The sequence below is a fragment of the Rattus norvegicus genome, chromosome 12, assembly GCF_036323735.1.
Source record: "Rattus norvegicus strain BN/NHsdMcwi chromosome 12, GRCr8, whole genome shotgun sequence".
NCBI classification, from domain to species: Eukaryota; Metazoa; Chordata; class Mammalia; order Rodentia; family Muridae; genus Rattus; species Rattus norvegicus.
In genome coordinates, this window is record NC_086030.1 from 18,808,655 (window position 1) to 18,833,677 (window position 25,023).

General features: G+C 45.5%; 1 protein-coding gene across 2 annotated transcripts in view; it reads left to right on the forward strand.

Moving 5' to 3' along the window:
* The window catches only part of Card11 (caspase recruitment domain family, member 11), a 136,958-nt gene that overhangs the window by 73,567 nt on the left and 38,368 nt on the right, over nucleotides 1-25,023 (forward strand). For both annotated transcript variants that reach the window (NM_001419863.1, XM_039089959.2), the window contains exon 3: nucleotides 21,509-21,721. In NM_001419863.1, the coding sequence (NP_001406792.1) occupies nucleotides 21,509-21,721 (213 nt within the window). The remainder of the gene's footprint in view (nucleotides 1-21,508; nucleotides 21,722-25,023) is intronic.

The window sequence follows — 25,023 nt, forward strand, 5'->3', positions numbered from 1 at the left end:
TCCTTCCCTAATTAACCCCATCTAGATAACCTTTCATGGGTGTTCCCAGAGGTGTGGTCTCCTAAGCAATTCTAGATTCTGTCAAATTGTCAGTTGCTGTTAGCCATCCCCTGGAGGTATTCTAAGACGTCATGTAGGAGAGAATGGAAGCTGTGGAGTCTGGGGACAAATAAAGGAAAGTGCAGCTTGCCTGGCATAAGGTTGTGGCAAGACTGTGGGGCTGATAGGAAGTGATCTATGGAAGCCTATACAGGTAAAAAAAATCAAGGATTTTTTTTAAATCTATGCGTGTATGTATCTATGTGTGGTTTTGGTTACTGTTCATTGGTGCTGTTGTGGTTTGGTTTGGTTTAGATTTTTTGAGACAGGGTTTCTCTGTGTAGCCCTGGCTCTCCAGGAACTCACTCTGTAAACCAGGCTAGCCTCAAACTCAGAGATCTGCCTGCCTCTGCCCCTCCAGTGCTGGGATTAAAGGAGTGTACCAGCACTGCCTGGCTATATGCATGTTTTGATATGGGGACGTGCACGTGTGTGTGTGTATGTGTGTGTGTGTGTGTGTGTGTGTGTGACTGTGTATGTGTACACATGCATGTAAAGGTATTGGTCCTCAATCACTTCCCACCTCTTCTTTGACATGCCATTCTTGCTGGCCTCGAACTTCACCCCTTAGGATGGGTGTAAGCTTGGAGGGATCCTCTTGTCCCTGCCTCCCATCACCAGGATTACACAGTATAATTTTTATGTGGATTCAGAGGATCTCCATGTTTGAAAGGCAAGCACTTTACTGAGTGAACTATCCCCCCCGAGTTCCCAAGATTTTTTTTTTTGAAGACAGAGTCTTGCTGTGCAGTCCTGGCTGGCCTCATACTTGTGATTCGCCAGTCTCTGCCTCCCAAGTACTAAGATAACACCAGGCCTGGCTAAGATGAGTATTTGAATGTTAATTATACCAATGAAAAATTGACATGACGAGTGTCTCTGCATTACATAATGTGTTACACATGAACATAAGAGAATAGTGACAAGGGGTTGGGGATTTAGCTCAGTGGTAGAGCGCTTGCCTAGGAAGCGCAAGGCCCTGGGTTCGGTCCCCAGCTCCGAAAATAAGAACCAAAAAAAAAAAAAAAAAAAAAAAAAAAGAGAATAGTGACAGGCCGTGGTAATGCAAGTCTTAAAGCCAGCACTTGGGAGGCAGAGGCAGGTGGATCTCTGAGATCGAGGCCAGCCTGGTCTACAGAGTGAGTTCTAGGACAGCCAGGACTACATCGCAAAAAAGGGACAGAGAGAGGGTGGAGGGAAGAGGTAAGGAAGGGAGGGGAGACAAGAAAGGGAGGAGAAAGACAGAGAGAGACTAGTGGGAGCCAGCAGCTATGATGAGGTTGGTGTGAGGGTAGCAGTCTTCCCAGGTCCATGGTTAGACTCAACAGAGCCAGGACTTAATGAAGGTTAGGCAAGAACCCTCCATCCCTGCAGGCTGTGAAAACCAAGAGTCTCTGTGTATCAGAGGGAGATGCAAAGGCAGGTTGCTTTCAGAGACGTGGCATACACCACAGGATGGTAGAAGTGAACAGGATGGGTCAGACTAAGCTGCTTAAAGGGAAACTGAACTGGAAATTGAGTCCGTGATGTTTGATTCTTTCGGACTGACTATGATACCCATAGCCCTTGTCTGTGAACTATTTTGTGCACTAAAAGTGTACACATAAGGAGCATAGTTGACAAAAACGTAATTACACACTTGTGTCACCAACTGTGACCCAGAGCTGCATCAGTGATGGCTCCTGGACACCCTTCCAGGATCACATGCATCTGCCTCTTCTCAGAATGAGCCAACATTCTGATTTTTTTCTACTTGGGAGAAGGAAGGTATTGAGGACGGAACACGTGATCTCAGGCATGTGATAGGACTGTAGTTGCTCTACCACTGAGCCACACCCCAGCCCCTCACTGGGGGATTCTAGGCAGGGGCTCTACCACTGAGCCACGCCCCCAGCCCCTCACTGGGGGATTCTAGGAGGGGCTCTACCACTGAGCCACGCCCCAGCCCCTCACTGGGGGATTCTAGGAAGGGCTCTACCACTGAGCCACGCCCCAGCCCCTCACTGGGGGATTCTAGGCAGGGGCTCTACCACTGAGCCACGCCCCAGCCCCTCACTGGGGGATTCTAGGAGGGGCTCTACCACTGAGCCACGCCCCAGCCCCTCACTGGGGGATTCTAGGAAGGGCTCTACCACTGAGCCACGCCCCAGCCCCTCACTGGGGGATTCTAGGCAGGGGCTCTACCACTGAGCCACACCCCAGCCCCTCACTAGGGGATTCTAGGCAGGGGCTCTACAACTGAGCCACACCTCCAGCCCCTCACTGGGTGATTCTAGGAGGGGCTCTACCACTGAGCCACGCCCCCACCCCCCACTGGGGGATTCTAGACAGGGGCTCTCCCACTGAGCCACGCCCCCCAGCCCCTCACTGGGGGATTCTAGGCAGGGGCTCTACCACTAAGCCACGCCCCCACCCCTCACTGGGGGATTCTAGGCAGGGGCTCTACCACTAATCCACACCTACAAGCCCTTTAAAATATTTTTGAGGCATGATTTCTCTAAGTTTCCCAGGCTCACTCTGAACTAATTGTATAGCCCAGGCAGGCTTTTAACCTGTGATTTTTCTGCCCCAGATTTATGAGATCTCAGACACGAACCTCTAGACTCAGTTTAAATGAAGCGATTTCAGTGAAGGTTCAGACACAATGCCTGGCATACTGAGCCACTTCCGTAGGTTTTGTGATTCTCCTTCTGTGGGCCTTACTATCTATCCTACTGTGGCAAGGTCCTGTGGGTTTTTTTGTGTGTGTCAGCAACTGACTCTCACTATGGAACTGAGTCCCTCCAGTGGGAGGAGTCACAGCACACCCTGGATCTCCTGAGTCATTCAGAGCAGCTCTCAGTCCATGGTGACTCCATGTTACTCATAACGTGTCAGTTCCCGTGATACCTCAGGCCTGTGACAACCTTGTCTCTGAGGCTAGAGGTCCCCAACATGTGTGACTATGGAGAAAGGTTTTACCACAGTCATTTCCTGTGTTGCTTACTGCCCTGGTGTACACAGGGCACCTCATAATGCCACTCTCTGACACTAACACCCTGTGCTGTGCTGTGTCCCTGAAGGGCAGGACGCCATGCTTCCTAGACTCTTTTCTACTCAGCCCCCAAGATGTATGCCCTTGGCACCTGGCTTGTAGCTCTTTGCTGAGAGGGTCCTAGCACAGAGTCACACATTTGCAGTTCAGAGGCTCGGGGCAACAAGGCACCCACCATCTTATAGATGAATGGGCCCAGAGGTGGGGAGAAAGTGGGAGGCGGAGTTACGACCTCAGGGAAATGAAGTCAGTGTCCTGGATTCTTCTCTTTTGTTGTTGTAATTAAGCACCCTGGCAAAAGGCAGCCTACAGTAGGAAAGGTTTGTTTTAGCTGGTTCCAGTTTACAGTCCCCCATTGCAGGGGAGTCAAGACAGGAACCGGAGACACCTAATTACATCACTTCTGTGGTTAAGACACAGAACAATGAGTACTGTGTGCTTAGTACTCAGTTCATGTTCTCTATTCGCATACAGTCCAGGGCCTCAACCCAGGAAATGGTTCAGCCCACAGCAGGCCAGGCCATCCACTTTGACCAGTCCAGTTAAGAAAACATTCCCTCACAAGTGTGTTTACAAACTAACCTGACCTAGAAAATTCTTTCTTAAGACTCTCTTCCTGGGCTGGAAAGATGGCTCTTCCAGAGGTCCTGAGTTCAATTCCCAGCAACAACATAGTGGCTCACAACCATCTGTAATGGGATCTGATGCCCTCTTCTGGTGTGTCTGAGGACAGTGACAGTGCACTGATGTACATAAAATAAATATATAATTGAAAAATAAAAGACTCTCTTCCCAGGTGTCTCTAACGTATTAACAGCTAAAGCCGACGGCCATAGAAACTGAGAGCAGGGAAAGGGAGAGAGGCTCACCATTGGTGCCAGGGTTCTGTTAGGTAGAAGCAAAATGTTCTAGCGTGCGATCACACAGTTGAATGACTGTAGAGAACTGTTCATCTCCGGAGGTTAAAAGAGTGTCTTATGAGATGTCTCAGTAGCTAAAGCACTTGGTGCATAACTGTGACAACTGAATATAAATGTTAGATAGGAATGGCGACCCATTTGTAATCCCAACACTTAGAATACAGAGACAAGGGATCCCAGGAACAAGATGGACAAGCTCTGGGCTCAGAATATAGATGGAGATATATACATATATATGTGTGTGTGTGTGTGTGTGTGTATCTTTATCTATATTATATACATTATATATATATATATTGTTATACACTATATATATGTATGTATCTCCATCTATGATATATATCATATATGTGTATGTATGTGTGTGCGCGCATCTGTAAGTCAGTCTGTCTAATGCAGATGCACATTCCTGCACATACATGTGCAAATATATGCAAACACACATAAAGTCACAGTAGAGACACAAACACATACACAAATACAAAATAAAATTTAAAAGCTTTTGATGTGAAGTCATTATTTATGCAACAACATATCACACGTCAACTAAATTCTTGCTTGCTCTCCAGAAATCAGGCTTGTCTGAGGCTCACAGAGAAGGGAACCGAGTCATGCATCAGGACAGGTGACCCCAGGCCCCATGTCTCATGGAACCTCATGTCTCCCTAAGGCCTCATTGCACTGACCCTTCCTCTACTCACTCACCCCTCTCTACCCCCAAAGCTGCAACATCCCTGTGCTTCTGCTTCCTCATGGTTCAGCTGGAGGTTGCACAGTGACTCAGGCTCCATTTTCTGGTCTGGTTACACACACACACACACACACACACACACACACACACACACTCCTTGGCCACATATACAAAGCTCAATGCCTGGAAACTGGTGAGTAACATCCTACTTAAGCCAGAGGATGACCAGGGGGGTCTATTTGACATTAACAAGGTGTCAGGGCACTGGCTCTCAGAGAGGATGTGGTTGGGAGTAGACACTAAAGAATCAATGTCCCGGGCTTTGTAAACTTATTGCAAATATGGAGAAAACGAATGGGACATTCCTGAATGACGAACAGGTTAAATCGGAAACCACACAGGAAGATGGTTGCACCAGTGAAAGCACCCAGCACCCTAGAAAATGTGGGGTGCAGTCAAAACATTTGAAGGGAAGAAAATCCCAAGAAATGATGAAGATAAAGGCTGAGGTGAATAGATCTGAGATAGGCACAGAGCAGAGAAAGCCAGGGAAGCCAGGAGTCAGGACTTGGTGTGCGTGTGTGTGTGTGTGTGTGTGTGTGTGTGTGTGTACGCACGCGCCTCCCACACCTCCAGCCACACCTCTGATTTTCAGTAGGTTCTGAGGCTCAAACTCAGGACCTCAGGCTTGTGCAACAAATGCTTTACCCACTGGGCCATCCCACCAGCCCTTGGAATGGCTCTCTTGACATCTTTACCTACTCCGACAAAGAAAATAGGAAGATGGCTCAGACTAGTAGAATCGGAAATAGAAAGAGTATTGTATCTGACTTTACAGACTTGAAAGAGATTGTGGTCAAAGCCATAAGCAACTATCACCAATAAATAGGACAACATTAGGGAGACAAAGTTCTGTAATGATACAGACAACCAAAACCAGCTCAATTAAAAGAAAGAAAGAAAAAGAAAAAAACAGAACATATAAACTGACCCATAGCAAGTAAAAAGAGTGATCCCATCAAAACACCGATGGGTCTGGGGAGGTGACTCTGTCTGCAAGCCCTTGGCATGCTTGTATGAGGAGGATCTGAGCTTCATACCCAGAAGCCACGTTTTTAAGAACCTGGTGCAGCGGCACACTCCTGTAACCGCAGAACTGGGAGATAAACAGGAAGGCCTCTAGGGTTTGCTGGTCAGCCATTTTAGCTCAGTCAGAAAGTTCTGGGCCAGAGAGAGACCCTGTCTCAAAATAAGGTGGATGATACCTGAGGAACAACACCTAAGGCTGACCTATGGCTTCTACATACACAAACATACATGCACAAACATACACATATGAACCTCAACACACAGAGAGAAGCATATACTCAAATGCCTTTAGTTGAAAGCTGGATTAAGGAAGAGAAATTTTAACATTAATTCTCCAAAACCTCTTCCAAAAAGTTGAATGGGTAAGAATAGTTCCCAGGTCATTCCTATCAGGCTGGGATGACCCTGAACTCACACCCAGATATTACGATTAAAGAAGACCACAGATGGGTAACGCTTATGAATACAGATGCAAAATCCTTTTTATCTTACACCCAGGAAATTAAGTCAAGTTCTCCCTCTCTCTCTCTCTCTCTCTCTCTCTCTCTCTCTCTCTCTCTTCCTCTCTCTCTCTCTGTCTCTGTCTGTCTCTGTCTCTCTCTCTGTCTCTCTCTGTCTGTCTGTGTGTGTGTGTGTGTGTGTGTGTGTGTGTGTGTGTATGTGTGTAAATTGGATTCACCCTTGGGGTGGAAGGTTTAATTAACATCTAAAAATCAGTTCATGGAACACACCACGTTGATAGAATCTTAAAAGCCACATGATCGTCTCAATAGATGCAGGAAAGTCTGATTTAACAAAATCAGAATTGATGAGCCATTCATGATAGCAATGGTCAACAAGTCAGGAATGTGAGGGAACTTCCTGAGTCTAATAAATGACATCTATTAGAGGCGATGGAAAGGGAGAGGAAAATAAATATAAACACACACACACACACACACACACACACACACACACACACAATCATGTTCAGTGGTAAAGACTGGGGATTTATCCCCTACAATCAGGAACAAGAAAAGACTGTCCATTCTCTCTACTTCTGTGCACTGAGGTGCTATACAGAGCAATTAGGTATAAAGGAGAAAGAAAAGACAAAAGAGCTGGTGGAGGGAAGCCCAGTGGTAGAGCCCCTGCCTAGAATCCCCCAGTGAGGGGCTGGGGGCGTGGCTCAGTGGTAGAGCCCCTGCCTAGAATCCTCCAGTGAGGGGCTGGGGGCGTGGCTCAGTGGTAGAGCCCCTGCCTAGAATCCCCCAGTGAGGGGCTGGGGTGTGGCTCAGTGGTAGAGCCCCTGCCTAGAATCCCCCAGTGAGGGGCTGGGGTGTGGCTCAGTGGTAGAGCCCCTGCCTAGAATCCCCCAGTGAGGGGCTGGGGCGTGGCTCAGTGGTAGAATTCTTACATAAAAAGCCCTGGGTTCCATCTGTACCACAAAACTATATCCATTAGCACACGCTCACTCTCTCTCCCTCCCCCCCACCCTGTCTCCGTCTCTCTGTCTCTGTCTCTCTCTCTGTCTCTGTCTCTCTCTGTCTCTCTCTGTGTCTCTCTGTGTCTCTCTCTGTTTCTCTCTCTCTCTCTCTCTCTCACACACACACACACACACACACACACACACACACACACACACACGAATGTAACCAGACAGAAGTAATAGTCTCTGAGATTAAATGATCTTACACATAGGTAATCATAGACCCCTTACAAAGGAGCTATTGAAACTAATAAATAATTTCAAATGACACAGGCTTCCCAAAGGCCAGAGCCTCCCACCCAGATGTACCACTCTAAGGGCCATGTCTTCACACACAGACCTTTGAGTAGCAGTCAACATCCACACCGAAACAGTCCCTGCAAACTGTGAAACATTACTGAATAAAATTAAATATTTAAAATCAGCACATGAAAATCAATTGTGTATTCATACACCATCAATGAACATTCCTCAAATGAATTTAAAGAAGTAAAGCCCATTTATAATCATGGAAATAATAAAAGCCACATAGGAATAAATTTGTCAAAAGAAATGCACGATTTACTTACTGTATTAGTGAGTGTTCTGACGTTGTAATGGAAGTCCCTGATACATGACGCTAAGGGAGTTAAAAACAGGTCACACTCTGGAGAGTCCAGGATCAGGTGACACTCTGGTTTTGGCAGCCCATAATGGTGAGAGAGATTGTCAAGACAGAAAGGAGAAAGAGGGAGGGAGGGAGGGAGGGAGGGAGGGAGGGAGGGAGGGAGGGAGGGAGGGAGGGAGAGAGGGAGAGAGGGGGAGAGGAGAGGGAAGGGAAGGAGGAAGAGATTTTTTCATATTCCTTTTATATCCTATATCCCTGGTGACAGACCTTTGGGTGACATTTGACATTCAACCTGTGGCACACTAGCAATTATAAACCATGGCTAGGAGAACTGAAGATGTAGCTACAAGGAAAGGCGTCCCATGTTTGTGGACCGGGAGACTCTGTCTTATTGGACAGCAACCCCCAAGTCCCTCTTCACATTGAGTGGGTTCACTATCAGAGTAGCAGCAGAAATGGCAGGGGAGGGCCTGGAGAGGTGCAATTCCCATCACACAGGTGAAAGGCCTGACACAGCGCTGCACATCTACAGCAGCAGCACTAGGGAGGCCGAGGCAGGAGGATCCCTGGACCTCACTGAGCAATCAGTCCAGACGAATCGATGAGCTCTGGGTTCACTGAGAAACTCTATTTTAAAAAAAAAAGAGTGGAGAGTTACTGAGAAAGCCAACAAACATCAGATATTGGCTCCATATACCTATGTACATACATGTGCACATGCGTGCACACAACACACACATCCAAAGCAACTAAGTAATGAATCCTAAAATTGTAAGGGGTATCTTATTAGATGCCAAAGCTACTGTCAAAAAAATAAAAGGGTTGGAGAACTCCTATTTCCCAAAATCTACTGCAAATCTGTGTGAGCCTAGGCAGTAGTTCTGGCATGAAAATGTAGGTCAATGCAATGGTGTTGAGGGCTCAGGAACAAACACTGGCATTAGCCAGCTGATGTGCAGAGTGCAGGGTCATTCAGTTGGGGAAGATTAAATTTATTTCCACCAAATCACACGTGGACAACTAGATATCTACAGTTTTAAATGTAATTGAAGGGGCTCACTTCTCTTGCAGAGGACCCAGGTTTGGTTCCTAGTGGCTCACAACCCCTTATAACTCTAGTTCAAGGAGACCTGTACCCTCTTCTGACCTCCATGGGCACCTGCACTCATGTGCAAACTCACATACAGTCATATACACATAGGCAAAATTAGAGTTTTCATCTTGAAGATAAAGGATTGGGAGGGAGAGGAGGAGGAGGAAGAGGAAGAAGAGGAGGAGGAGGAGGAGGGGGAGGGGGAAGGAGGAGGAAAAAGAAACAAGAAGAAGAAGAGGAGGAGGAAGAGGAGGAGGAAGAAACAAGAAGAAGAAGAAGAAGAAGAAGAAGAAGAAGAAGAAGAAGAAGAAGAAGAAGAAGAAGAAGAAGAAGAAGAAGAAGAAAGAAGGAGGAGGAAGAGGAGGAGGAGGAGGAAGAGGAGGAGGAGGAAGAGGAGGAGGAGGAGGAGGAGGAGGAGGAGAAGAAGAAGAAGAAGAAGAAGAAGAAGAAGAAGAAGAAGAAGAAGAAGAAGAAGGAAGAAGAGGAGGAGGAGGAGGGGGAGGAGGAGGAAGAGGAGGAGGAGGAAGAGGAGGAGGAGGAGGAGGAGGAGGAGGAGGAGGAGGAGAAGAAGAAGAAGAAGAAGAAGAAGAAGAAGAAGAAGAAGAAGAAGAAGAAGAAGAAGAAAGAAGGAGGAGGAGGAAGAGGAGGAGGAGGAGGAGGAAGAGGAGGAGGAGGAAGAGGAGGAGGAGGAGGAGGAGGAGGAGGAGGAGAAGAAGAAGAAGAAGAAGAAGAAGAAGAAGAAGAAGAAGAAGAAGAAGAAGAAGAAGAAGAAGAAGAAGAAGGAAGAAGAGGAGGAGGAGGAAGAGGAGGAGGAGGAAGAGGAGGAGGAGGAAGAGGAGGAGGAGGAGGAGGAGGAGGAGGAGGAGGAGGAGGAGAGAAGAAGAAGAAGAAGAAGAAGAAGAAGAAGAAGAAGAAGAAGAAGAAGAAGAAGAAGGAAGAAAGAAGAGGAGGAGGAGGGGGAGGAGGAGGAAGAGGAGGAGGGGGAGGAGGGGGAGGAGGAGGAGGAGAGGGAGGAGGAGGAAGAAGAACAAGAACAAGAACGAATGCACTTAGTCCTTTATGTGGTTTGACTGTGACATACCCCTCATTGGCTCATGGGTTTAAACACTTGGGTACAGCTGGTGGTGCTGTTTGGAAAGAACATTTGTTTAGAACATTTAGGAAGTGCAGCCTTGACAGAGGAAATGGGTAACTGGAGATGGGCTTAGAGGCTTTATAGTTTGGCCTCCATTCCTGTTCCTTCTTTGCTTTCTGATGTGATGTGACCGGTTGATCCCTGTTTTTGCTACCACACCTTCTCAACCACAAGAGACTGATCCCCTCCAACTGTGAGGCAGAACAAATCCTTCCTCACTTAGGTTGATTTTGTTGAGGTATTTTATCACGGCAGCACAATCAGATGCCTACCTCATACCACAAACACAATTTGATGAAATGAGTCATAAGCCTTGATTTGAAAGCTTAAACAGAAAACTGTAACGAGGAAAAATCTAAGTCTTCACTGCTTTGCTTTTAGACCAGTGTTTCTCAACCTGTGGGTCGCGCCCCCTTTGAGGTTAAGGTCACATATCAGACATCCTGCATCTCAAATATTTACTTCACAATCCACAAAAGTAGCAAAATTACACGTGTGGAGTAACAATGAAATGATTTCATGGTTGCGGGTCCCCACAATGTGAGGAACCGTATTAAAGAGTAACAGCATTAGGAAGGTTGAGACTCATTGTGCTAGACAATGGGCATTTTATGAATGCTGAGGTGAAGACATTCAACAAGTTGGATGACATCTGAATTTAAAAGTCATGGGCCAGAGAGATGGCTCAGCAGGTAAGGCTGATGCCACCATACCTGTCAACCTGAGTTCAATCTCAGGGAACTACATGATAGAAAGAGAACCAACTCCCCCCACGTTTTCCTCTGACTTCCACATGCGTGCTCTGGCATACACTCATCTACGTGCACACATACACATATGTATGCACATGCACACAAATAGACTCTACAGAAGGACTGAATGTGTGTGCGACAAACCTTGTCTTATAGACAGTGGCAAGTCAGATATCTGATGACGGTCTTACACACAGGATTCGTGAGGAAGCCCAGCAAATGGGTAAAGGCTATGAATAAATATTCCTCTACACAGTGACCAATGTGCATGTGAACAGGTACTCTGCACCATTAGTCATTAGGAAAATGCAAATCAAAACCGCAGGAGATGCTATTTCACAAGCAGGGGATCCGCTATCACAGAGAAGGCGAGGAGAGTTGGTGAGAATGTGGAAGGGTCAGGGAGGGGTCAGGGTCCTCAGGCATCACTTGCACCAATGGGAAATGGTAACCCGTTACTTTGCAATAGGCTATGGCAGGTCCTCTAATGTAGCATACGCATTCCTGGATCTGAGGAGTTGACTCCGTGGGTAAGAGTACTTGCTGTGAGAATACGAGTTTTCTCGCATTCCTGAGTTCAAGTTTTTAGCATGGCATGCGAATAGAAAGCCAAGCATGGCTCTGCTGTGGGATAAGGGACAACAAGGTCACTGGCTAACCATCAGCAGGGTCAGTGAAAACCCCTGTCTCAAAGCAATAGAGCGAGGAGTGATAGAATGGAACCCCCAACATCCTCCACTTGGCTCCACATGTGTGCATGGGTGTGTATACCACACATGCACACATATGTCTCAAACAGATGTACACGCATACTCATACATACACACTCATACACACACAGTAGTACACACACACACACTTATACACACACACAGTATTTTTTTAGCCATATTGAATTTCCATCTAGCTTAGAGTTTCCAGTTCTCTGTATCTACTCAAGGGAATAAAAAGCACATATCCCCCACAAAATCCCATTCATGTGTGTCATGAGCAGCGCTGTCCATCAAATGACTCAAGGAGGCAGAGTGAGCTCAACCATCCATCAGTGCATGAAGAGCCAGACTGTGAGACCAACACAAAAAGCAATCCTTTGACAATGAGTGTGTGTCCATCTGCGTGGGGTGCACCTGTGTGTGTAGGACAAGTCAGAGCATGTGTCCTCCTGGGTGGTGATGCACCTGTGTGTGTAGGACAAGTCTGAGCATGTGTCCACCTGTGTAAGGGTGCACCTGTGTGTGTGTGTAGGACAAGTCTGAGCGTGTGTCCTCCTGTGTGGGGATGCACCTGTGTGTATAGGACAAGTCTGAGCATGTGTCCACCTGTGTGGGGATGCACCTGTGTGTGTAGGACAAGTCAGAGCATGTGTCCACCTGTGGGGGGGTGCACCTGTGTGTGTAGGACAAGTCAGAGCATGTGTCCACCTGTATAAGGATGCACCTGTTTATAATAAGACAAGTCTGAGCACATGTCCACCTGTGGGGGGGTGCATCTGTGTGACTAGGACAACTCTGGGCACATGTCCACCTGTATAGGGATGCACCTGTTTATATAAGACAAGTCTGAGCACATGTCCACCTGTGGGGGGGTGCACCTGTGTGACTAGGACAACTCTGGGCACATGTCCACCTGTATAAGGATGCACCTGTTTATATAAGACAAGTCTGAGCACATGTCCACCTGTGGGGGGGTGCACCTGTGTGACTAGGACAACTCTGGGCACATGTCCACCTGTATAGGGATGCACCTGTTTATATAAGACAAGTCTGAGCACATGTCCACCTGTGTGGGGGTGCACCTGAGAGTATTGGACAAGACTTCTGTCATTTTTCAGATACCACTCACCTTGGGTTTTTTGAGACAAGTTCTCTCATTGGTCTGAAATACACCAAGTTGTCAAGGCTGGCTGTCCAGTGAACCTCAAGGGTCTACTGTCCTTGCCTCCTAAGAGCTTGGAAGTGCAAATGTGTACCACCTTGCCCAGTTGTTTTCATAATGGAAAATACTACTTATTTATGACTATTTAGATTGAATCTTCTAACTTCTTCCTCCAAGACTCTCGGCACTAGTGCTACCATGAAAAGTACAACAAAAGCATATGTTATATGTCTTATTGCTATGACAAAACACCAAATCAAAATAACTTAAGAGAGGAAAGGGTTATTTTGGCTGATAGTTGAAAGGTGCGGTCACCTCATTGGGAGCACAGAAAGGTGGCAGAAACCCAATCCAGCTGGTCACTTTGCACCTACACTTATGTAGTGCAATTAATATTGTTTCTGAGCTCCTCTCTTTTTTTAAATTTTATTTTTCTTTGATATACTATGTATTTATATTCCAAATGTTATCCTCTTCCCTCCCTCCCCTCCCCCTCTCCCTTATGCCTGCTTCTATGAGGATGCTCACACTCCCACCCACCCTCTCCCAGCTCAATGCCCTGGCATTCTCCTACATTGGGGAAACGAGCCTTCACAGGACCAAGGGCTTTTCCTCCTATTGATGCTGGACAATGCCATCCTCTGCTACATGTGCGGCTGGAGCCATGGGTCCCTCCATGTGTACCCATTGGTTGGTGGTTTAGTCCTTGGGAGCTATAGTGGGGTCTGGTTTGTTAATATTGTTGCTCTTCCTATGGGGTTGCAAACCCCTTCAGCTCCTTCAATTTTTTCTCTAACTCCTCCATTGGGGTCACGTTGTTCAGTCCAAGGGTTAGCTGCAAGTACCCTCATCTGTATCAATAGGGCTCTGGCAGAGCCTCTCAGGAGACATCCGTATCTGGCTCCTGTCAGCAAGCACTTCTCGGCATCAGCAATAGTGACTGGGTTTGGTGGCTGCGTATGGGATGGATCCCCAGGTGGGGCAGTCTCTGGATGACCTTTTCTTCAGTTTCTGCTCTACTCTTTGTCCCTATATTTCCTCCTTGAGTATTTTGCCCCCCCCCCTTCTAAGAAAGAATGAAGAATCCACATTTTGGTCTTCCTTCTTCTTAAGCTTCATATGATCTGTGAATTTTTTCTTAGGTATTCCAAGTCTTTGGGCCAATATACACTTATCAGTGAGTGCCTAACATGTGTGTTCTTTTGTGACTGGGTTATCTCACTCAGGATTATATTTTCTAGTTCCATCCATTTGCCTAAGAATTTCCTACAGTCATTGTTTTAAATAGCTCAATAGTGCTCCATTGTGTATATGTAGCACATTTTCTGTATCCATTGCTCTATTGAAAGACGTCTAGGTTCTTTCCAGCTTCTGGCTATTGTAAATAAGGCTGCTACAAACCTAGTGGAGGATGTGTCCTTGTTATATGTTGGAGCATCTTTTAAGTGTATGCCCAGGAGTGGTATAGCTGGGTCCTCAGGTAGTACTGTGCCCAATTTTCTGAGGAAACACCAGACTTATTTCCACAGTGGTTGTACCAGCTTGCAATCCTGCCAACAATGGAGGAGTGTTCCTCTTTCTCCACATCCTCGACCAGAATCTGTTGTCAACCTGAGTTTTTGATCTTAGCAATTCTGACTGGTGTGAGGTGGAATCTCAGGGTTGCTTTGATTTGCATTTCCCTGATGACTAAGGATGTTGAACCTTTCTCAGTCATTCAGTATTCCTCAGTTGAGAATTCTTTGTTTAGCTCTGTAGCCTGTTTTTAATAGGATTGTTTGATTCTCTGGAGTCTAACTTCTTCAGTTCTTTGTATATATTGGATTTTAGCCCTCTATCAGATGTAGGATTGGTAAAGATCTTTTCCCAATCAGTTGGTTGCTGTTTTGTCCTAATGACAGTGTCCTTTGCCTTACAGAAGCTTTGTGATCTCATGAAGTCCCATTTGTCGATTCTTGATCTCAGAGCATAAGCCATTGGTGTTCTGTTCAGGAAATTGTCCTATGTGCCTATGTGTTCGAGGCTCTTCCCTACTTTTTCTTCTATTAGTTTGAGTGTATCTGGTTTGATGTGGAGGTCCTTGATCCACTTGTACTTGAGCTTTGTACAGAGTGATAAGCATGGATCGATCTGCATTCTTCTGCATGTTGACCTCCAGGTGAACCAGCACCATGTGTTGAAAATGCTGTCTTTTTTCATTGGATGGTTTTAGCTCCTTTGTCAAAGATCAAGTGACCATAGGTGTGTGGGTTCATTTCTGGGTCTCCAACTCTATTCCAATGATCTACCTGCCTGTCTCCGTACCAATACCATGCAGTTTTTATCACTATTGCTTTGTAATACTGCTTGAGATCAGGAATAGTGATTCCCCCAGAAGTTCTTATATTGTTGAGAATAGTTATCACTATTCTGGGTTGGGTTTTTTTTTTGTTATTCCAAATGAATTTACAAATTGCTCTTTCTAACTTTATGAAGAATTGAGTTGGAATTTTGATGGGAATTGCATCTAATCTGTAGATTGCTTTCAGCAAGATGACCATTTTTACTATATTAATCCTACTAATTCATGATCATGGGAGATCTTTCCATCTTCTGAGATCTTCTTCAATTTCTTTTTTCAGAGACTTGAAGTTCTTTTTTTTTTTTTTTTTTTTTTTTTTTGGTTCTTTTTTTCGGAGCTGGGGACCGAACCCAGGGCCTTGCGCTTCCTAGGTAAGCGCTCTACCACTGAGCTAAATCCCCAACCCCATGTGGTTTTTTTCTTTGAGTTTGTTTATATTGCGGATTTTGTTGATGGATTTTTGTATATTGAACCATCCATGCATCGCTAGGATGAAGCCTAGTTGATCATGAAGGATAGTTTTGATGTGTTCTTGGGTTCGGTTTGGGAGAATTTTATTGAGTTTTTTGCATTGATATTCATGAGGAAAATTGGTCTGAAGTTCTCTTTGTTGGGTCTTTCTGTTTAGGTTTAAGCATAATTGTGGCTTCAAAGAATGAATTGGGTAGTGTTCTTTCTGTTTCTATTTTGTGGAATAGTTTGAAAAGTATTGGTGTTAGGTCTTCTTCGAAGGTCTGATAGAATTCTACAGTAAACCCATCTGGTCCTGGACTTGTTTTGGTTGGGAGACTTTTTTTTTCTTTTTCTTTTTTTTCAGAGCTGGGGACCGAACCCAGGGCCTTGCGCTTGCTAGGCAAGCGCTCTACCACTGAGCTAAATCCCCAACCCTGGTTGGGAGACTTTTAATGACTGCTTCTATTTCTTTAGGGGTTATAGGACTGTTTAGATGGTTTATCTAATCCTGACTTAACTTTGGTACCTGGTATCTGTCTAGAAAATTGTCCATTTCATCCAGATTTTCCAGTTTTGTTGAGTATAGGCTTTTGTAGTAGTATCTGATAATTTTTTTTAATTTCCTCAGTTTCTGTTATTATGTCTCCCTTTTCATTTCTGAGTTTGTTGATTTGGATACACACTCTGTTCCCTCTGGTTAGTCTGGCTAAGGGTTTATCTATCTTGTTGGTTTTGTTGATTCTTTGTATAGTTCTTTTTGTTTCTACTTGGTTGATTTCATCCCTGAGTCTGACTATTTTCTGCTGTCTTCTCCTCTTGGGTGAATTTGCTTCTTTTCAGGTGTGCTGTCAAGCTGTTAGTGTATGCTCTCTCCAATTTCTTTCTGCAGGCACTCAGAGCTATGAGTTTTTCTCTTAACACTGCTTTCATTGTATCCCATAAGTTTGGGGATGTTGTGCCTTCATTTTCATTAAATTCTAAAAAGTATTTAATTTCTTTATTTCTTCCTTGACCAAGTTGTCATTGAGTAGAGCATTGTTCAGCTTCCATGTGTATGTGGGCTTTCTATTGTTTTTATTGTTATTGAAGACCAGCCTTAGTCCGTGGTGATCTGATAGGATGCATGGCATTATTCCAATCTCCTTGTAGCTATTGAGGCCTGTTTTGTGACCAAGTATATGGTAAATTTTGGAGAAGGTACCATGAGGTGCTGAGAAGAAGGTATATTCTGATGGTTTAGGATGAACTGTTCTATAGATTTAAATCCATTTGGTTCATAATTTATGCTAGTTTCACTGTGTCTCTGTTTAGTTTCTGTTTCCATGATCAGTCCATTAATGAGAGTGATGTGTTGAAGTCTCCTACTATTACTGTGTGTGGTGCAATGTGTGCTTTGAGCTTTAGTAAAGTTTCTTTTATGAATGTAGGTGCCCTTGCATTTGGAGCATAGATGTTCAGAATTTAGAGTTCATCTTCGTAGATTTTTCCTTTGATGAGTATGAAGTGTCCTCCCTTATCTTTTTTGAAAACTTTTGGTTGCAAGTCGATTTTATTTGATATTAGAATGGCTACTCCAGCTTGTTTATTGGGATCATTTGCTTGGACAAAATTTTCCCAACCTTTTACTCTTAGGTAGTGTCTGTCTTTGTCACTACGCTGTGTTTCCTGTATGCAGCAAAATGCTGGGTCCTCTGTTATCCACTCTGTTAGTCTATGCCTTTTTATTGGGGAATTGAGTCCATTGATGTCAATATATATTAAGGAACAGTGATTGTTGTTTCCTGTTATTTTTGTTGTTAGTGGTAAAATTTTGTTTGTGTGGCTATCTTCTTTTGAGTTTGTTGCAAGAAGATTACTTTCTTGCTTTTTCTAGGGTGTAGTTTCCCCCTTGTGTAGGAGTTTCCCATCTATCATCCTTTGTAGGGCTGGATTTGTGGAAAGATTTTGTGTAAATTTGGTTTTGTCATGGAATATCTTGGTTTCTCCATCTATGTTAATTGAGCATTTTGCTGGATATAGTAGCCTGGGCTGGCATTTGTGTTCTCTTAGGGTCTGTATGACATCTGCCCAGGATCTTCTAGTGTTCATAATCTCTGTTGAACAGTCTGATAGGTCTGCCTTTATATGTTACTTGACCTTTCTCCCTATGGCTTTTAATATTCTCTTTGTTTTGTGCATTTGGTGTTTTGACTATTATGTGACAGGAGGAATTTCTCTTCTGGTCCAATCTGTTTGGAGTTCTGTAGGCTTCTTCTATGTTGATGAGCATCTCTTTCTTTAGGTTAGGGAAGTTTTCTTCTATAATTTTGTTGAAGATATTTACTAGCCCTTTAAGTTGGGAATCTTCACTCTCTTCTATACCTATTATCCTTACATTTGGTCTTCTCACTGTGTTCTGGATTTCCTGGATATTTTGGGTTAAGAGCTTTTTGCTTTTTACATTTTCTTTGACTATTGTGTCAATGTTTTCTATGGTTAACTTCTGCCCCTGAGATTCTCTCTTCTATCTCTTGTATTCTGTTGGTGATGATTGCGTCTATGACTCCTGATCACTTTCCTAGGTTTTATATCTCCAGGTTTGTCTCCCTTTGTGATTTCTTTATTGTTTTTATTTCCATTTTTAGATTCTGGATGGTTTTGTTCAATTCCTTCACCTGTTTTATTGTGTTTTCCTGTAATTCTTTAAGGGATATTTTTGTTTCCTCTTTAAGGGCTTCTACTTGTTTACCTATGCTGTCCTGAATTTCTTTTTTTTTTTTAATTGTTTGCTTTCACCTTGTTGGGGTTTTTTTTTCCCATCTTTATTAACTTGGGTATTTCTTATTTACATTTCGATTGCTATTCCCTTTCCCAGTTTCCAGGCCAACATCCCCGTAGCCCCTCCCCCTCCCCTTCTCTATTGGTGTTCCCCTCCCCATCCTCCCCCCATTACCACCCTCCCCCCAACAATCACGTTCACTGGGGGTTCAGTCCTAGCAGGACCAAGGTCTTCCCCTTCCACTGGTGATCTTACTAGGCTATTCATTGCTACCTATGAGGTCAGAGTCCAGGGTCAGTCCATGTATAGTCTTTGGGTAGTGGCTTAGTCCCTGGAAGCTCTGGTTGGTTGGCATTGTTGTTCATATGGGGTCTTGAGCCCCTTCAAGCTCTTCCAGTCCTCTCTCTGATTCCTTCAACGGGGGTCCCGTTCTCAGTTCAGTGGTTTAATGATGGCATTCGCCTATGTATTTGCTGTATTCTGGCTGTGTCTCTCAGGAGAGATCTATATCCGGTTCCTGTCAGCCTGCACTTCTTTGTTTCATCCATCTTATCTTGTCCTGTATTTTCTTTAAGGGAGTTATTTATGTCCTTCTTAAAGTCTTCTATCATCATCATGAGATGTGATTTTAAATCCAAATCTTGCTTTTCCAGTGTGTTGGGATATCCAGTATTTGCTGTGGTGAGAGAACTGGGTTCTGATGGTGTCAATTGGTCTTGGTTTCTGTTGCTTAGGTTCTTGCACCTGCTCCTCACCATCTGGTTATCTCTGATGGTAGTTGTTCTTGCTATCTCTGACTGGAGCTTGTCCCTCCTGTGGGCCTGTGAGCCTATGAGCTTGTGATTTTTAAGAGTGAGAGTGATGCTTGGAGAGCAGCGCTCTGCGAGCAGGTTTTGGGTTTGAGGGCTGTGGGACAGCCCCAGCTCTGGACGCAGATGGAGATCGAAAGGCCTTGCCCAGTTTTTTTTATGTGGATTCTGGAGATCAAACTCAGAGCTTCCTTGGTTCCCCAGTCTTGATGGACACATTTTTGAAGGAAGCATCAGCATGTGGAATAACCAAGCCACAGAAGGATGGAAGCCATAGATCTTCTGCACAGAAAATGTAGGTTTGTATGTGATGGTAGTTTGGACCGTCACTGAACACTGTAGGCTCACCTATGAAGAGTCTTGATGAAGAGTGTCTAGATCAGTTTGACCTGTGGGCATGTCTAAAGGCATGGTGTTTCAGTTACACTAACTGTTTCAGAAGAAGCCCTTCCCTGGGCGATTTGAACTGCCTTAGAGTAGAGACAGTGAGCTGAGCCCTCTAATACAGCCTTCATTTCTCTCTGCTCTGGACTGTGGGTGTGATATAACCAGCTGCTCCAACACCCTGCTCTGTCTTCCCCGCAATGATGGACTGTGAGCTGGAATCTCGAGTTAACATAAACCCTTTAACCCTAAGTTGTTGTCTTGTCGGAGCATTTTATCACAGCCACAGAAACCAAACTGGGACACCATGGAAGCAGGAAGCCCATTAATGTTGCCAGGAGCTGGTCGGTGTTGGAGGAAATGAATGGCTGGGTCTCTCTTTGAAATAATGAACACGTTTCCAATTGATTGTGAACCACTGGAGTGTACACATTAAAAAGATGAATCACATAATGCGTGAATTCTAGACCAATAAAGAAAACTGTTTTGAAAGGAAGGGATGAGGAAGGGGCGGGGTAGGGGAGAGCCAGGGAGGAAGGAAGAAAGGGAGGGCGGACTGATACTTGCTTCAAAAAGATCAAACTTTATGAATAGTATGGGGGGGGGGAGCTGTACACAAAAGGTTACATGTTTTGAGTTTGTGCATAGGGAAAACCACAAACATAAAGCAGATGTGTGGATGCAGATGGGACACTCTGGAGATCAAGTGACTGCTAATGGGACTGAGCAGATAGCTCAGTGGAGAGTGCTTGCTGTACAGCATAAGGACCTGAGCTTGAATTCCACCACTCATGTAAAAAGCTGGGCACTATGGTCACTCCTGTGACCCCAGTGCATAGGAGCAGAGACAGGAGGATCCCTAGGTTTGATGGATGTCAGGCTAATTCCAGGTTCAATGAGAGATGCTGTCTGGAAAGAGTAAAACAGAAATAATCAGGATGCCTGACGCTCTCTGCTTTCCACTTGTGCACACAGGTGCGCATGCCTGCATGTGCACATGCACCATGCATACACACACACACACACACACACACACACAGAGAGATACACACACACACACACACACACACACACACACACACACACACACACACCTGAATAACCAGCCGACCAAGTAGTTTCTTCAAAAGAGAGTAACCACTGATAGGTATGAGGTATGAGATTTCTTGTAGGAAAGGCAGAAGTGCCTTGAAAATATCGATAAGTGAAGAATACGGTATTATTTAAAGATTGTTTAGGCTGGAGACACGGCTCAGCAGCTGAGCTCTTTCAGAGGACCCAGGTTCAGTCTGATCACCAAATTCGGCAGCTCACCACCTATAATTACAGTGCCAGGAGACCTGACGCCCTCTTCTGGTCTTCATGAGCACTTGCACATGCAAGGCGCACAAAAAAAAAAAAAAACGCATTCATGCAGGCCCGCATAAATAATAAATAATTCTTTAAGTCTTTGAATTAGAACGAACAAGTTTATAGCATTTGAGTTGTCTCTTAATAAAACTACATTTTTAAACATGAGCTAATTAGGTTTCTATGCATCCACCTGAATAAACATCAAAAAATTTACGGTGGGGGGGGGGCGCAATATGGAAGAAGATTCAGGCAGTATAGTATCATTTGTGTGGAATTTGAAGGCAAATGGTATTATATAAATATTGTTTGGAGAAAAATGCTTCTTAGTAAGATAAAACCTACATGGAAAGAGCACATACTCCGATGGCAGGACTCTCCATCTCTCCCCATAAACTATCCTTTAAAAATGTTACAGCTCACCTTCCTATTGTTTTGTGTTTAGTGTGTAAGAAAATTTATACTTGTGCTTATGTCCCCCTCCCCTTCTCCCTCGGATAAGAGGCAATATGTCCTGTGCGTTTTCCCACTTTTCTCTGCTCTTACGTTTTCCTTTCTGGCGATATTTGTCAGCCATCACTCCCGAACGTCTTATAGCATTGCTTCACAAAGGCTCTTTTACTAACCTTGTTGGGGTTTATCCCTCACAGGAGGAGGGCCAGCTATGGATGACTACATGGAGACGCTGAAGGATGAAGAGGAAGCCCTGTGGGATAACGTGGAATGCAATCGGCACATGCTGAGCCGCTACATCAACCCCGCCAAGCTCACCCCCTACCTGCGCCAGTGCAAGGTCATCGACGAGCAAGATGAAGACGAGGTGCTCAATGCGCCCATGCTGCCGTCCAAGATCAACCGGGCAGGTAATGGAGGGAGGGAAATGAGGGAACCACACGTGGCCAGTCAAGGGCATGCCTCCGATTAGCTGGATCTCCGGAAGAGAGTTTTTATTCTGGGGTCCACAGATGTGTTACTTGCCTTTCCCGAATGAGGCTTGGACTGACGTCTACTCACCGCCCCCTCACCGTGCACTAGGGACCAATGCCAGACCAAGGACACAGCTTCACTCACGTCTATCTCATCAGGTTCGCTCACAGGACCGTGGGTGATGAGTTACTTGAGTACAGATGGTTTTACGGGAATGGAGAAGAGTTTTTTAAAGGGGCATGCGTGGGGGACTACGTCACATGAGTGTGGGTGAGAGGTTGCATCCATGGGTAAAGGGGTCCGTACAGTGTGTGTGATAGTCTCCTCGCAGGAGCCTGGTTAATGGGTCCCTCAGTGGAGCTAGAGTGAGAGGTCTGTCACTGGAGCGTAGGTGACTCTGGAGGCTTCAGCACCAAAGCTCCACCCCAACACTGGTGACAGACTCCCAAAAGCTGCACCCTTAGAGCTCCCTGTACAACTTGTAGGCAGCTACACTGAAGAGTCTCCTTGCCACAGCAGTCGTCACAGCCTCCGAAACCTCTGGATGGAGCCTCGTGGACCTCCTGAGCTTCACGATGCCCAAGCCTTGGCACGTCCTCATCTGAGCATCAGAGTAGACCACTCCCTGCCCTGTCTAAGCTCTGTGTATCCAGAACTCAGAACCAATGACCTTGAAGGGAGGGTACATGTTCCGCTTTTGCAAACCTACACTTACGTTTAGCGTCACCTTACATTATTGAATGTCAGCGGGCGAGAGATCACACTACTGATTAGTGGCACCTTTGACTTTGTCACAGTAAGGACAACAGCGAGACCTGGATCACATTGCAGGGATGCAGATGCCTTTATCCTGCTACCTCACTCAACCCACGTCTAGAACCTGCAGCAGTTATTAGGCCTGTCAAGAGGACATGCTGTTTGATACATTAGTGAAGAAATGCATTTAGTATCTCTCACAAATTTGTTTAAATTTTGAGATCTGAATTTTATTATAATTGCACATATATAACACAAAATCATATGTAATGTACTGCATATAACACACACACAGTTGTGCCTTTCTCTTCTGGTTTATATATAGTGCTTTAAAATGCTATTTTTCTGGGAGATGTACCTATGTGGTAGAGCCCCTGCCTAGAATCCCCCAGTGAGGGGCTGGGACATGGCTCAGTGGTAGAGCCCCTGCCTAGAATCCCCCAATGAGGGACTGGGGCGTGGCTCAGTGGTAGAGCCCCTGCCTAGAATCTCCCAGTGAGGGGCTGGGGTGTGGCTCAGTGGTAGAGCCCCTGCCTAGAATCCCCCAGTGAGGGGCTGGGGGCGTGGCTCAGTGGTAGAACACCTGCCTAGAATCTCCCAGTGAGGGGTTGGGGTGTGGCTCAGTGGTAGAGCCCCTGCCTAGAATCCCCTAGTGGGGGTGGGGGCGTGGCTCAGTGTAGAGCCCCTGCCTAGAATCCCCCAGTGAGGGGCTGGGGGCGTGGCTCAGTGGTAGAGTATTTGCCTAGTATGCACAAGTCCCCGGTTTCCATCCCCATCACCACAATACTATGTATAATATACTGTTCTGAGAAGAAATGCACAGGCTTCTAATGGTTCACAGGACGTACTCCACTTTACTCTTTCATGCGTCCGTGTTTGTGTGCTCATCTCTCAGTTGGCCACTGGGTCACACGACACAATGTTTTTCTTTCTGAGGATCGCAGCTGGAAGGGTTTGAAAATCCCCATCGCACAGCACAGACGACAAGGCAGGCTTCCATTGTCTCTTGCACCCATGGAGGCCAGCCTTAATTAAGCACAGCGTGCTTCCCCACTGAGCTCGGATGCTACCTTGGTGTCTTTTTCAGGGTAGTGCTGCAGGCAGTTTAAACTAAACGGTCAAGATTGATGCACGATGAAATGGATCCTTTCTGTCCTAGGGAAACGGTGGAGTGTTAGGAACCTCAGGGGAAGTGATTTCTGAAAGCATTTAAAGAAAGACCATGAAGGATAAACAGTGAGAGAAAGCAGTCGTGTTGCAGCCCTCGTATGTGTTGTTATGACAAAAAACAGAGGCAGGACAGTGTATGAAGAGAAAACCGTGTGTTTAACTTAGTTTAGCCTCAGCTCTAATGAAAGACCTCTTATTTGTGTCATGTGATAGAAGGGGCATTGGGTGAGGAAGTGATGACATCACCAGGTCACTGGAGGAAATTTCCAGGAGCACAGCCTGGAAATTTCTCAGATCCTCCACTGGGCCCCATCCCTAAAGGTCCCACCACTGAGTATCTTTGCTAGAATTAAGGACCAAGCTCCCAACGCACAAACCTTCGGAAAGACAAAAAGAATCAAACTACAGCAAGGAGGATAGATGCTAGAAACTGCAGGAAAAATTCCACGTAAAGATGTCTCCGGGATGTGTAAGACTCCCAAAGAATAGATCCATGCCCCTTCCCTACGACTTCCCCAGCTTTCCACATGTGTTCCTTACCCATTGCTATGACAAAATGCCCAGCAAGAGGCAACTTAAGGGAGGGAAAGGTTTGTTTTGTCTCACAGTCTATGGTGACTCAATCCATCATCATGGCTGGTCATACTGCACATACACACAGGAAGCTAAACATAAGCAGGAAATGGGGCAGGGCTACAAAACCTCAAGGCCTCCCTCCAGTGACAGACACCCTCCAGCAAGGCTCCGCCTCCTGAAGGCTCCACAACCTTCCCAAACAGTGCCACCAGCCGAGGGCCAAGTGTTCAAACATGCAAGCCTTTGGAAGGCTTTTCACATTCAAACCACAGCATGCAGATATGTGTCTTCCTGTACTAACTCCCAGGGAGCCAGGCAATTATGCCACAAGAGTTGGTACCTCTGTGGTCAGTTTGAGGTTGTTGTTGCTTTCTGGCTTTGTAGAGTTTTGTTTTTGTCTTTTTGCAGTACTTGGGAATCAAACTCACAACCTCGCACATGCAAGGCAAATTGCTTTACCACTGAGCTATATGCCCAACCCCTTTCTGGTTTGTTTTAGCACTGGTAGATTGGGGGAAATCTTTGAAAGTGCTGGTTTGTGGCTCTCTCTAGCAATAATGCCACCTGTCCAGGTTTTATCCATTTATTAACACATTAAACACTCGTGGGACTCTGCCAAGGGCCTGGCTCTTTTATTTACATTGTCCAGGCTCCATGCTATAACTCAGGAATGAGAGAATGGGGTGAGACTTTGGGTGTGGTGACTCACATTTTAATCCTATTGCTGGGGAGATAG